We start from the raw sequence: 13514 nt of genomic DNA on the forward strand, positions 1-13514 counted from the left end.
CATATTTAATGACTATATAAATGTATCAGAAAAAGTCAAATTAAAAGGTCAATTCAATACGGAGACCAACTTTGTGATGGTTCTCAATGGAGATTCTTTTAGATGTGATCACACCATGTTCATTGTATTTATGAAAACTACACCCATACAGTGTACAGTACCATTGTCACCTACTGACCTTTCTTGATATTGCTGGTTGTAAGTACGAATACCTGCATACATACTGGACTGGTAAGGAGCACTGCTATAACTATTATTAGTAGTAGAATTATAATGATTTAAACATTTGAACAAGTTGGGAAAACCCTTCAGTTAACTACTGTACCTATCAATTATCCAGTTGTAGGAATTATGGTTCCTCAATATACATTTAACAACATAGTCTATGTGTTACAGCACTACTTTTGGTGTCCCCCTCAGGAATTCCTCTTGAGAAAATTTAATGTAATTGTCCCCTCCAAGGTTGATATCAGATTTTCGCCCCTGACCAGATATTTGATGTCTGGTAAGCTCAAGCATAACACATCCTCTGTGTGCTATAGAAAATCTAGGTTGAACGTAGTAGACATCTTGAGATTTTGTAACCTTTATGGTTTTATCTATGGAGGAACTTGTCTAGTCCATGAGACCATGCTGCAACGGAAGCTTGATGAGCCACTACAGGAACAACATGTTTCTCTATCAAATTCTCTTGATCTTTGGACCGCTGCATCTTTGATCACTGAGCAAAAACATAGTGACCATGAACACACACATTGCACGGTATCCAGTTCGCTGCTAAGTATTGCTGATGGGACGTTCGTACACAACGAATGCAATTGTGAAATTTGATACCACCATTTGTACGATGTAAGGGAACTCCTGTGCTCTCTGAACAGCAAGGGCACATCACATAAGATGAATGGATTCATAGCATGAAATGTCTTACCTGACTTTTTAATAGGTTAAGTGAGCCCAGTCAGTAATTTTTCTGAGAAAGCTATTCAATCGATCATAGATAGTGAGTGTAGCCACTTTCATTGTATTGATAAGAGTGCAGCTATCTATTGTGCAGTACGTGGCCTACTTTGACTCATGACTCAGAGGTTTCAAGAAAAAAAGAGAGGTCTGGTCTTCTGTGAAAGCATTTAAGCCAAAAACCTGCTGAACTGGAGAGCTCTCCAGACATTTTGCAGAGTGACAGTTGTTAAGAGCCACAGGGCAGATAATATAACTCACAAAAGACACAGGAAAAAAGCCCCTGTTAAGATTCTATCCACACCTAGTGCCTTCAGAAAGTATTCAATCCCTTTACTTTTCCCACATTTTATTGTTTTACAGCCTGAATTTAAAATTGATTAAATTTGTCATTGACCTACACACAATACCCCATAATGTCAAAAGTATAATTGTTTTTAGAAATGTTTACAATTCAATTAGAAATGAAAAGCTGAAATGTCTTGAGTCAATAAGTATTCAGACCCTTTTATGGCAAGCCTAAATAAGTTCAGGGGTAAAAATGTGCTTAACAAGTCACATAGGAAGTTGCAGGGACTCACTCTGTGTGCAATAATAATGTTTAACATGATTTTTGAATGACTACCTCATCTCTGTACTCCACACATAATTATCGTTAATGTCCCTGAGTCGAGCAATGAATTCAAACAGATTCAACCTCAAAAGACCAGAGAGGTTTTCAAATGCCCCACAAATAAGGGCACCTATTGGTGGATGGGTCAATATAAAAATAAGCAGACATCGAATTTCTCTTAGAGCATGGTGAAGTTATTAATTACAATTTACATGGTGTATCACTACAAAGATACAGGCATCCTTCCTAACTCAGTTGCCGGAGAGGAAGGAAACCACTCAGGGATTTCACCATGAGGCCAATGGTGACTTTAAAACAGTTAGAGTTTAATGGCTGTGATAGGAGAAAACTGAGGATGGCTCAACAACATTTTAGTTACTCCACAATACTAACCTAATTGATAAAGTGAAAAGAAGGAAGCCTGTACAGAATACAAATATTCCAAAACATGCATCCTGTTTGCTATAAGGCACTAATGTAAAACTGCAAAAAAAATGTGGCAAAGAATTTCACTTTATGTCCAGAACAAAAAGTGTTATGTTTGGGGCAAATCCAACACATCACTGAGTACCACTCTCCCTATTTTCAAGCATGGTGGTGGCTGCATCATGTTATGGATATGCTTGTCATCGGCAAGGACTAAAAAGAAACAGGAGAGCTAAGCACAGGCAAAATCCTAGAGGAAAACCTGGTTCAGTCTGCTTTCCACCAGACACTGGGAGACAAATTCACCTTTAGCAGGACAATAACCTAAAACACAAGGCCAAATATACACCTTAGTTGCTTACCAAGACGACTGACATTGAATGTTCCTGAGTGGATTCAGGCTGTAACACAACAAAGCGTGGAATAAGTCAAGGGGTATGAATACTTTCTGAAGCCATTGTACTGTAGACAATTTAGACCCTTGTTTCAGAATGACCATGGGGAGAAATGAGGTTTACTTTGAAGCTGTACAGTAGGCATGTACAGTATAAGAAGTCTGTCTCTCTGACATCAACAGTTACCTACAACATGACCTGTTTACACCAGATGAATGCATAACACAAACAATCTTTACTGACGGCAAGCATGTTATATAATCTGAAAGGCTAATAATAATGACCATCACTCCACACAGAAAAGGAAGCAAAATAATTGTGTGAAGCAGTACTGCAGAGAAATGTTCACAGCATCACAGATCATTTTTTTAACAGCATGAACTCTTCAGTATGTGAGCTTATTTTGGCAAAGAGTAAAACATGCATTTGAGGATGTGTTGAAACAGCACCCACAGTCTGATGGTTGAACTCATGTCGTGGTTCCATGGTTTCCTGGTTACAAATGCTGCAACCATAGGATAATCCAGAAGTCTATCAGTTTGCTTGTGGTGCCATATGCTGCTGTCATTTCCTGAGTGTTGAAATGACAAAATGTTCATATCAGATGGCTAAATGTACCAAAATACTGCAAAACCTGCATAACTAAGAGTATTAATAACCATTCCCATGTAAAATAAAAGAAAGGAATGTATTCCCAAAATGTCTTAGCTACAGAAGCCAAATTTCTGGTTTGTATGTGATGTGGACAGAAAGGGGACATCCTTGTTATATGGCAACATAATTCAAGAGTTCGGGACTAGAAGGTTCTATCTGCACTTGGCTATGTCAATAACAACATTTTGACTTGTTCGGTTCAATGTTCTCTACCTATATAGTACTCTAAATACCCCAATTCATGGTGTTAAATTCAAAAGAATACAAGATAAAAATTGCTAACATCTCAAACCAATGAGGGTTCGGAACTGTAAAGCCAATTATCTCAGAATATTATTTTGGCAGATAGTCTCAAAACGTCGATATTAAAACCTTACATAGGATCAATCACTATATGTCTAACTAGATACATCCAGGCACTGAGGAGAAGACCTATGCATATACCTGCATCCCAATAAGGCAAACATATTCAAAGCAAAATAACATAGGCATGAATTAGCAATATATTTTAACAGAAATAATCAGGAAAACAAAAAATATGACTGAGAATTGTCCTCCCTCTATACAGAAATAATGACATTATGTCAGAGGATTATTTCTTTTAAGAGTTGGGAAAAAGCAGTAGACAATAGTGTGTCTTCATTTTGTTTGTTAGTGTTGTCAATACAGTGTGTCAAGAGATGTCTGTGGTTTAGTGCTGAACAGAGTGCAAACTGGGAAACATCAGAGCACTCTAAATAAGTCTCCATTCAAGTCAATGATTTGTCCGTTCTATTCATTCTATGTATATTCATTTAATCTTATCTGATAGGCAAAATCCAGATAAATAACTTTTGGGGGTCCAAGCTTCCATATATTACACAAATGTGTCTATTTAAAACACCTTTTTCCAATATACTATTTAGACATTTTGCAAAACTCTTCATGTTCTCAGGAAAACCCTCATAATTCAAATATACATCCAAAAATGTCATGTGACAATGTACTGAAATTCACAAGTACAACTAACCAAAGGGGATATTTTTTCTCTCTGCATTGTTGGGAAGGGCCCGTAAGTAAGCATTTCACTGTTAGTCTACACCTGTTATTTTACGAAGTGTGTGACAAATAACACTTTATTTTGATTTGAGGGATCCCTAATTAATATAAGACAATGAGTGAGAGATGGAAAGACTGATATGGGAAAAGGAAAGGTGGAAAAAAAGAGATGTGCAACAGAAAAAGAAAGACGGACAGAAAGAGGGGGAAGAGAGACCCATGCCTTCTCAGGTGGTATTTTCAGCACCACAGTGTGAGTGTGTATATAAATAGACGTGAGGATGGAAATCAATAGGCTCATTAGGTCCTCACAATTTGAACAGTTTGATAGAATCACACAGCTCCCAGCTGTTTGTTTCCAAGCGGTTGTCAAGCCTCCATCTGTCTAGCAAATAGTTGAGAGATATGTTCAGTTCCGCAAAGCAGCCAACCTGCAATGTAAATAAAAGTGTAATTGTTGATTTATATGAAAATCTTTGGTCTATGTGCATGTTGATCATTGGAATATCACTATGCATAATTAAAACGGGGATCTATCATAGTACCAACACATCTAGCCAGAATCTACACTACTTTACAGTCAAATAATTTGAGAATAGCTTGTTAACACATTTCCTTAATTTAGAAAACAAGCCAAATGTCCCACAGTAACCAGTGAAAGCTGCATTGTTAGGGTACCTGCGAGACAGCTGGTCCTCCTTCTCCTGCTGTGAGCGGGAGGTGCTCTCTCCCAATGAGGTGGCTCCTGCAGGCAGCTGGCTGAGCTGGTCCATCACCTCCAGACCACTCTCTTCTGCTATCTGGACGATGAGGTCATCCACCTGGTCCTGGGGCGTGGTCAGTGTGGTGGCCGAGCTCATAGAGTCCTCCATCACCTATAGGTGAGTGGGTTTGTTGTTTCACAATTACTGCAATTATCCAGAAGGGTATAGTAATGCATGTTGAGATAAAGGGTTTAGTGAACTAGGATAATGGTCGAGGAGGCCGAGTGAGCTAGAGGTCTTAGGGAAGAAGGGGACACGTGAACAAGAGGCTTGAAAACTTCAAGACTTCAAGAAATGAAATTGATTAGGAGTACAACCATTATGTACACTGAACAAAAATTTAAATGCAACATGTAAAGTGTTGGTCCCATGTTTCATACGCACAAAAAGCTTTATTCTCTCATTTTTTTTTGCACAAAATCTTTTACATCTCTGTTAGTGAGCATTTATCCTTTGCCAAGATAATCCATCCACTTGAAAAGGTGTGGCATATTAAGAAACTGATTAAACAGCATGATCATTACACAGGCGCACATTGTGCTGGGAACAATAAAGTCCACTCCAAACTGTGTAGTTTTGCCACACAACATAATGCCACAGATGTCTCAAGTTGAGGGAGCGTGCAGTTGGCATGCTGACTACAGGAATGCCAACCAGAGCTGTTGTTCATTTCTCTACCATAAGCCACCACCAACATTGTTTTAGAGAATTTTCAGTACGTCCAACCGGCCTCAAATCAAAGTTTATTTGTCACGTGCGCCGAATACAACAGGTGTAGTAGACCTTACAGTGAAATGCTTACTTACAGGCTCTAACCAATAGTTGCACACAATGCAAATAGTCCGGGTAGCCATTTGATTACCTGTTCAGGAGTCTTATGGCTTGGGGGTAAAAACGGTTGAGAAGCCTTTTTGGTCCAAGACTTGGCACTCCGGTACCGCTTGCCATGCGATAGTAGAGAGAACAGTCTATGACTGGGGTGGCTGGGGTCTTTGACAATTGTTAGGGCCTTCCTCTGACACCGCCTGGTGTAGAGGTCCTGGATGGCAGGTAGCTTAGCCCCAGTGATGTACTGGGCCGGACGCACTACCCTCTGTAGTGCATTGCGGTCGGAGGCCGAGCAATTGCCGTACCAGGCAGTGATGCAATCAGTCAGGATGCTCTCGATGTTGCAGCTGTAGAACCTTTTGAGGATCTCAGGACCCATGACAAATCTTTTTAGTTTCCTGAGGGGGAATGGGCTTTGTCGTGCCCTCTTCACGACTGTCTTGGTGTGTTTCGATCACTCTAGTTTGTTGTTGATGTGGACACCGAGGAACTCCACTACAGCCCCGTCGATGAGAATGGGGGCGTGCTCGGTCCTCCTTTTCCTGTACTCCACAAGCATCTCCTTAGCCTTGGCTACGTTGAGGGATAGGTTGTTATTCTGGCACCACACGGCCAGGTCTCTGACCTCCTCCCTATAGGCTGTCTCGTTGTTGTTTGTGATCAGACACTGTTGTGTCGTCTGCAAACTTAATGATGGTGTTGGAGTCGTGCCTGGCCATGCAGTTGTGGGAGTACAGGAGGGGACTGAGCACGCACCCCTGTGAAGCTCCAGTGTTGAGGATCAGCGTGGCAGATGTGTTGCTACCTACCCTCACCACCTGGTTGCGGCCGGTCAGGAAGTCCAGGATCCAGTTGCAGAGGGAGGTGTTCAGTCCCAGGATCCTTAGCTTAGTGATGAGCTTTGAGGGTAGTATGTTGTTGAACGCTGAGTTGGAGTCAATAAATAGCATTTTCACATAAGTGTTCCTTTTGTCTAGGTGGGAAAGGGCAATGTTGAGTGCAATAGAGATTGCATCATCTGTGGATCTGTTTGGGCTGTATACAAATAAGAGTGGGTCTAGGGTTTCTGGGATAATGTTGTTGATGTGAGCCATTACCAACCTTTCAAAGCACTTCATGCCTACGGACGTGAGTGCTACGGGTCTGTAGTCATTTAGGCAAGTTGCCTTTGTGTTCTTGGGCTCAGGGACTATGGTGGTCTGCTTGAAACATGTTGGTATTAAAGACTCAATCAGGGACATGTTGAAAATGTCAGTGAAGACACCTGCCAGTTGGTCAGCACATGCACGGAGCACACGTCCTGGTAATCCGTCTGGCCCCGCAGCCTTGTGTATGTTGACCTGTTTAAAGGTCTTACTCACGTTGGCTATGGAGAGCGTGATCACACAGTCATCCGGAACAGCTGATGCTCTCATGATTGTCTCAAAGCGAGAGGCGTTGCTTGCCTCGAAGCGAGCATAGAAGTGATTTAGCTCGTCTGGTAGGCTCGTGTCACTGGGCAGCTTGCAGCTGTGCTTCCCTTTGTAGTCTGTAATAGTTTGCAAGCCCTGCCACAAGACGAGCGTCGGAGCTGATGTAGTAGGATTCAACCTAAGCCCTGTATTGACGCTTTGCCTGTTTGATGGTTCGTCGCACGGCATAGCAGGATTTCTTGTTAACTTCCGGGTTCGAGTCCCACACCTTGAAAGCGGCAGCTCTACCCTTTAGCCCAGCGTGAATGTTGCCTGTAATCCATGGCTTCTGGTTGGGGTATGTACGTACAGTCACTGTGGGGACGACGTCCTCAATGCACTTATTGATAAAGCCAGTGACTGATGTGGTGTATTCCTCAATGTCATCAGAAGAATCCCAGAACATGTTCCAGTCTGTGATAGCAAAACAGTCCTGTAGTTTAGCATCTGCTTCATCTGACCATTTTTTTAATAGACCGAGTCACTGGTGCTTCCTGCTTTAATTTTTGCTTGTAAGCAGGAACCAGGAGGATAGAGTTGTGGTCGGATTTATCAAATGGAGGGCGAGGGAGAGCTTTATACACGTCTCTGTGTTTGGAGTACACAACCGCAGACCATGTGTAACCACACAAGCCCAGGACCTCCACATCCGGCTTCTTCACCTGTGGGTTCTGTCTGTAATAAAGCCCTTCTGTGGGGAAGAACTAATTCTGATTGGCAAGGCCTGGCACCCCAGTGGGTGGACCTGACTCTCAAGTGGGTGGGCGTATGCCCTACCAGGCCCATCATGAATGTGCACCTGCCTATTTGTGAAACCCATAGATTAGGGCCTGATTAATTTGTTTCAATTGACTGATTTCCTTCTATGAACCGTAACTCAGTAAAACCTTTGAAATTGTTGCATGTTGCATTTATATTTTTGTTTAGTATAGATGAGGAACATTTTCTATAAACTTGTGCCACTCACCGAGGTGTGAACATCCAGGTTCTGGACCTGCGTCTCAAACTTGTCCATAACAGCAGACACCTTCTGCAGGTCCATGGAACCCAGCGCTTTGTCTAGTGCCTTGGTGACCTGCGTCATATTCTTTGTGACCTAGGGATATAAAACACAGGAGTGCCACACACAAAGGTAGGACAGAGAGTGCATCTCTAAGAAAGTAGCTAGTAGCAAGGATGGCTGAGATTGGAGGTCAAGAAAAAAATATGACAATGACTAATGTGAGTCACACAAATGGATGATATTAACATATGATTATGATTAGGCAGAGGGAATAGACTCACCGCTTTCATAGTGACAGCAGTCTGGACCTTGGAGGCAACAGCATCAACACGGGATGCCATGCGCAGACAATTAAGGCCCTCGTTCTTCTTACGGATGGCATTCTCTGCATATACTCTGGCAACTTCCACATTCTTCTGCTGAAGAGCCTGGTGAGATGAACATACACACTAAAAGTCAGTTCAGTTGCCTATAAAAACAAGTTCAGGGGCTGCATGTGTAACAATCATCTTACAGTTGGAATACTGATCTGGGATCAGGTCCACCCTGTCCATGCAATCTTATTCATTGTGATCTAAAAGGCAAAACTGATCCTAAACAAGCAATCTCTACTCTGAGACGTTTGATACATATGGCCCCTGGTCGTCTGTTTAAATCCTTAGGACAGTAATGGACTGGTGCAGCCTCAACCATGATCTTCCACTGCCACCTGCTGGTTAATGTGCTGCACACATCTTTATTCGACCTGTCCAGTCAGACGCCAACTGAACACGTAACAGTATGCCTAATAATTATTAAGTTAAATTAACTATTTAATGACACGAATTTCAACAATAATGTTGTTTATACGCTATTGGGATAGACTGACTGCTGATCCTGTAATACCACAGGAGGATAGTGGCACTTTAATTGGGGAGGATGGGCTTGTGGTAATGGCTGAAGCGGAATAAGTGGAATGGTATCAAATACGTCAAACATGGTTTCCAATGTGTTTGACGCCATTCCATTTGCTCCATTCCAGCCATTATTATGAGCCGTCCTCACCTCAGCAGCCTCCACTGAACAATACCACACCCTGTATACCCGTAACCCGGGTCGCTTTCAGTAAGGCCCAGTGCACACCATATAGCAAAATGTTTAGCATCAGAAAACAAAAATCTACTACACACAACCATGTTCAAGCCTACATTCTTTCTCAGAAAGCCCTCCCTTTACTCACCTTTTTAACTTTGGCTTGCTCGGATTTTGAATCTTTCTCTGCCTTTTTGGCAAGTTTTTCGAGCTGTTTTGCTGTAAACTGTTAGAGAAGTATAAGCAGACATTTTAAAGTGTAAAAATGTTTATTAACTATGTTTAAGCTCCACAAAGACAATGGCTAATTTTCTATATACCTTCAGTTGGAAGAGTGTGTCTGAAAGAAAGAAAGAAAAAAATTAGATGAGGGGTGATACACAGATACAGCCCAGTGTATTGGGCCTGGAATACTTTGCACTAACAGTGTGCAATGACGACTATGACAGACTGAGGGTAACTAGCTAGTGATCTCTGAGTCTGGATCAAAATCATAGAATTGTATAAGTTGTCAACGCGTTCTGGTCATTTCAAACTCTACACTACTCCAATGGCGATAACACACGTAATGTTAGCCACCTAACTACAAATACATGAAAACGGGAAGTTAGCTAGCTATCTAGGCATCTAGACAGTTTAGAAAAATAATCTCTTCAATAGCCATGTAGCTAAAGTTACTCGTCTAAACCTTAACGTTCATCTTTGAATACTCGTCTTGCTTCTGGTGACATCTGACATTGCAGTGAGATTTTAATAGCTAACTATAAAACGTGTATATTTGGTAAAATCTAATATAAACTAATATTAGGCTAGTAGCAAGCTATCATAACATTTATTTTATCGACTGGCTGCCAAGCTTTTCCTTTATACTAGTTTATGTCGGCTAACTAGCGTTATAACGCACGACATAGATCAAAGTAAGTTGACAATATCGTCAAATCAAAAGTCGAAAACGACTTACCATCCATATCAGCGTGCCTTCACTTGACCTAAAACATTTGTTTTAGTTTGACAAAGAGCTAATTTCCTTAATGTTTTTGATATTCTGTTTTTGTGATGAGTCTTGCTTTCCCCAAACGAAGTTAGCCGAAGCCACGCCCCTTTCCGCTAGCGGCGTATTCCAGCCAAAATACGTCCACGTCATTGGTCAAGCACATGAGAGCGGTGATTGGATAGATTCAGAGAACCTCATCTAGGCGCGTATAGTCAAAAGCGTGCTGTCAAAAAGCACGAGTTACCATTGCTAACAACAACATATGAAAAGCAAGAACTTCAATATCGCCACAGCCAGTAGCGATATTAGGATGTTAATATTGGTGGGGGAAACTAAAAAATACAATTTTAGATGCATGACAGCAAAGCCACAACACTAAACAATACATTAATTGCACTATAACGGTGACAAACGGTGCCCACAAACTGTTAGGGCCTACATAAAGCTGTCCCTAAAGCACAGCTTTCTTTTCAGCACAATGGAGGGAATCCTTACCACTGCTACACCTGGCTATCGGCATAGCCTTGTCTGGCAGCGAAACAGTTAATTCAGCCTCATTTACTGCCTTTAAAAAAAAACATAGCTGATATGGCTGACTTTGTTAAATAAATGTGGTTTCTACTGACAACTGAGATGTACATACTATGGCATAAGGCCCTGGGGATGACGAGAAGAGGCAATCCCTAATTTCGATTAAGACATTAATGAGAGAGCTAGGATGGACGTAGTCAATATAACTATTTCTTCAGCACTTTGAAATGTACAGCAACAGAATTCAGAACATGGGCGTTCTTACAGTATTCTCCTTGTACACCAAGTCAGAACCATGGGATAAATAAAGGAGGCATGTAAGCAGACAATGAAACGTCTTACAATATTCTATGATTACATTTCTCTAAAACAGGCTATATCAAAACAAATTTAGTTATATAGCCCTTCTTACATCAGCTGATATATCAAAGTGCTGTACAGAAACCCAGCCTAAAACCCCAAAACAGGTGTAGAAGCACGGTGGCTAGGAAAAACTTCCTAGAAAGGCCAAAACCTAGGAAGAAACCTAGAGAGGAACCAGGCTATGAGGGGTGCCCAGTCCTCTGCTGGCTGTGCTGGGTGGAGATTATAACAGAACATGGCCAAGATGCTCAAATGTTCATAAATGACCAGCAGGGTCAAATAATAACAATCACAGTAGTTGTCGAGGGTGCAACAAGTCAGCACCTCAGGAGTAAATGTCAGTTGGCTTTTCATAGCTGATCATTGAGAGTATCTCTACTCTCACCTGCTGTCTCTAGAAAGTTGAAAAACAGCAGGTCTGGGACAGGTAGCACGTCCGGTGACATTTTTGGACTCACCGTTGTTGTGCTGTGCTCACTTGAACAAGGTGGCACGGCAGTCCGAGTTGTGGGCAAATTTTGAAATTCAACTTTGTCATCAAAGTCTGGCATTCTCTGGATTTCTGGTGCATTCAAGACAACTGGGAACTCTGGGGGAAAAAACAAGGTTGAATCATGACGTCAGTGATCTTCTCATGTGTATATAGTGTATTCTATTCTACTGTATTTTAGTCAATGCCACTCCGACATTGCTCAATCTAATATTTATATATTTCTTAGTTCTATTCTTTTAGATTTGTGTGTATTGTTGTTAATCGTTTTTAGATACTACTGCACTGTCAGATACTACTGCACTGTTGGAGTTAGGAACACAAGCATTACACAACACTCCCCGCAATAATATCTGCTAACTATGTGTACGTGACCAATAACATTTGATTTGATTTAGAAAGAGGCCCGAGTTCCTGACTTGGAATTCCAAGTTGAATGACAGTTCAAAACGTATTTTCCCAGTCAGAGCTCGTTTTTTTCAGTGTCCAGTTGTCTTGAACTCACAAAAATTTGAGATTTCCCAGTTCCAATTTTCCAGTTGTTTTGAATGCAGCAGAAGTCATGCAGGATTGACAGCATGGACAATTTATTAAACATTTTCTGGCCCATGGTGTTGCATGTGAATGTTTATTCTTTTAAGCTTGGAAAAGAGACTCTTTCAGACAGATGTTTTAAATTCTTAAACCCAGACTTGGACCACACACCCTCTCCACTGAATAGCAAGCAGTGGAAGCAAAATAGTAATTGCTTTCCTTAAACGTTTTCATATAGTGGTTGACAGGAAAATATTTATGGACAATTTTAACGGAAACTTCCTTAATTCTGTTAACAATTAGGTATGTGTGTGGCAACATCCAAACTTTTTTCCAACAGATATTATCAATAAATCTGTTCCAATAAGGCATGACATAAGGTATATAGATACAACATTCGCCTGAAACAAGGTTCGTATCGCTCTGTTATTGAATGAACAACAGAGAAACAAATCTTTCCTACTGATCTCTGACTTTCTCTTGTCTTTTAACGGCACGTGCCCGGCTGAGGCTCCCCGAATCCATCCAATCACGGCTCTAATGATGTTGACTAATAAAGTGGACGTATGTAGGCTGGAATACGCCCCTATCTAAAAACGGGCGCGGCATTGGTTAACCTCGATTGATGAAAAAAAAGACCCGTATGGGATACTCTGCCTGTTCAAAACAGGTCACGTGAGATAGGCTTTTCTGTTGCTGAAGCTTAAACGGAAGAGGCCATTATTGTTAGTCACATGACATGATGCTTTCTTTAACCCCTTGTCCTCCACTCTCCAAAGTACACTATCAACCTTCTCAAATCATAAGCATAAATTATTATTTAAAGGTATGCTCAGAGAAGGCTCATAGAAGACAGGCTATGTACACACTACCCACAAAATGAGGTGGAAACTGAGCTGCACTTCCTAACCTCCTGCCAAATGTATTACCATATTATAGCCACATATTTCCCTCAGATTACACAGACCCACAAAGAATAAGAAAACAAATCCAATTTTGATAAACTCCCATATCTATTGGTTGAAATACCACAGTGTGCAATCACACCATTGTAAATTATTTCCCCTTTTGTACTTTAACTATTTGCACATCACTACAACACTGTATATAGACATACTATGAACTTTGACATGTCTTTATTCTTTTGTGAGTGTAATGTCAACTGTAAACATTTTATTATCTATTTCACTTGCTTTGGCAGTGTAAACATATTGCCAATGAAGCCCCTTGAATTGAAATTGAAAGACAGAAACAGAGACAGAGAGAGAGAGGAGGTCCTGTCTGAGTAATGCCCCAGGCATTGACAGACACACCAATAGACAAAGCATGGATACTTGCAGGTTGTGTTGACCAAATGTCAGATGGGGTCTGCAGTGAGCCAGCAAGCACATGAGGGTAAGCA

The 13514-nt window shown here is 41.2% G+C and overlaps 1 protein-coding gene across 1 annotated transcript; it reads right to left on the minus strand.

Annotated features, from left to right (window-relative positions):
- Positions 1–1875: 1875 nt before the first annotated feature.
- On the minus strand, positions 1876–10320 carry chmp1a (charged multivesicular body protein 1A). Its single transcript, XM_055940369.1, has 7 exons — positions 10162–10320; positions 9521–9540; positions 9349–9426; positions 8411–8557; positions 8094–8222; positions 4762–4958; positions 1876–4514 (listed from the first exon to the last, which is right to left on the minus strand). The coding sequence occupies exons 1-7, from the start codon at positions 10166–10168 to the stop codon at positions 4493–4495; spliced, it is 600 nt and encodes a 199-aa protein (XP_055796344.1). The 5' UTR covers positions 10169–10320; the 3' UTR covers positions 1876–4492.
- Between the last annotated feature and the right edge of the window lie 3194 nt (positions 10321–13514).

This window comes from Salvelinus fontinalis, chromosome 12 (assembly GCF_029448725.1).
Source record: "Salvelinus fontinalis isolate EN_2023a chromosome 12, ASM2944872v1, whole genome shotgun sequence".
Lineage (NCBI taxonomy): Eukaryota > Metazoa > Chordata > Actinopteri > Salmoniformes > Salmonidae > Salvelinus > Salvelinus fontinalis.

Coding starts and splice junctions, on each gene's coding strand:
- chmp1a (XM_055940369.1), bottom strand. Junction 9,427..9,520: donor ACACACTCTTCCAACTGAAG/GTATATAGAAAA, acceptor CTTCTCTAACAG/TTTACAGCAAAACAGCTCGA. Junction 4,515..4,761: donor GAGGACCAGCTGTCTCGCAG/GTACCCTAACAA, acceptor TTTACATTGCAG/GTTGGCTGCTTTGCGGAACT.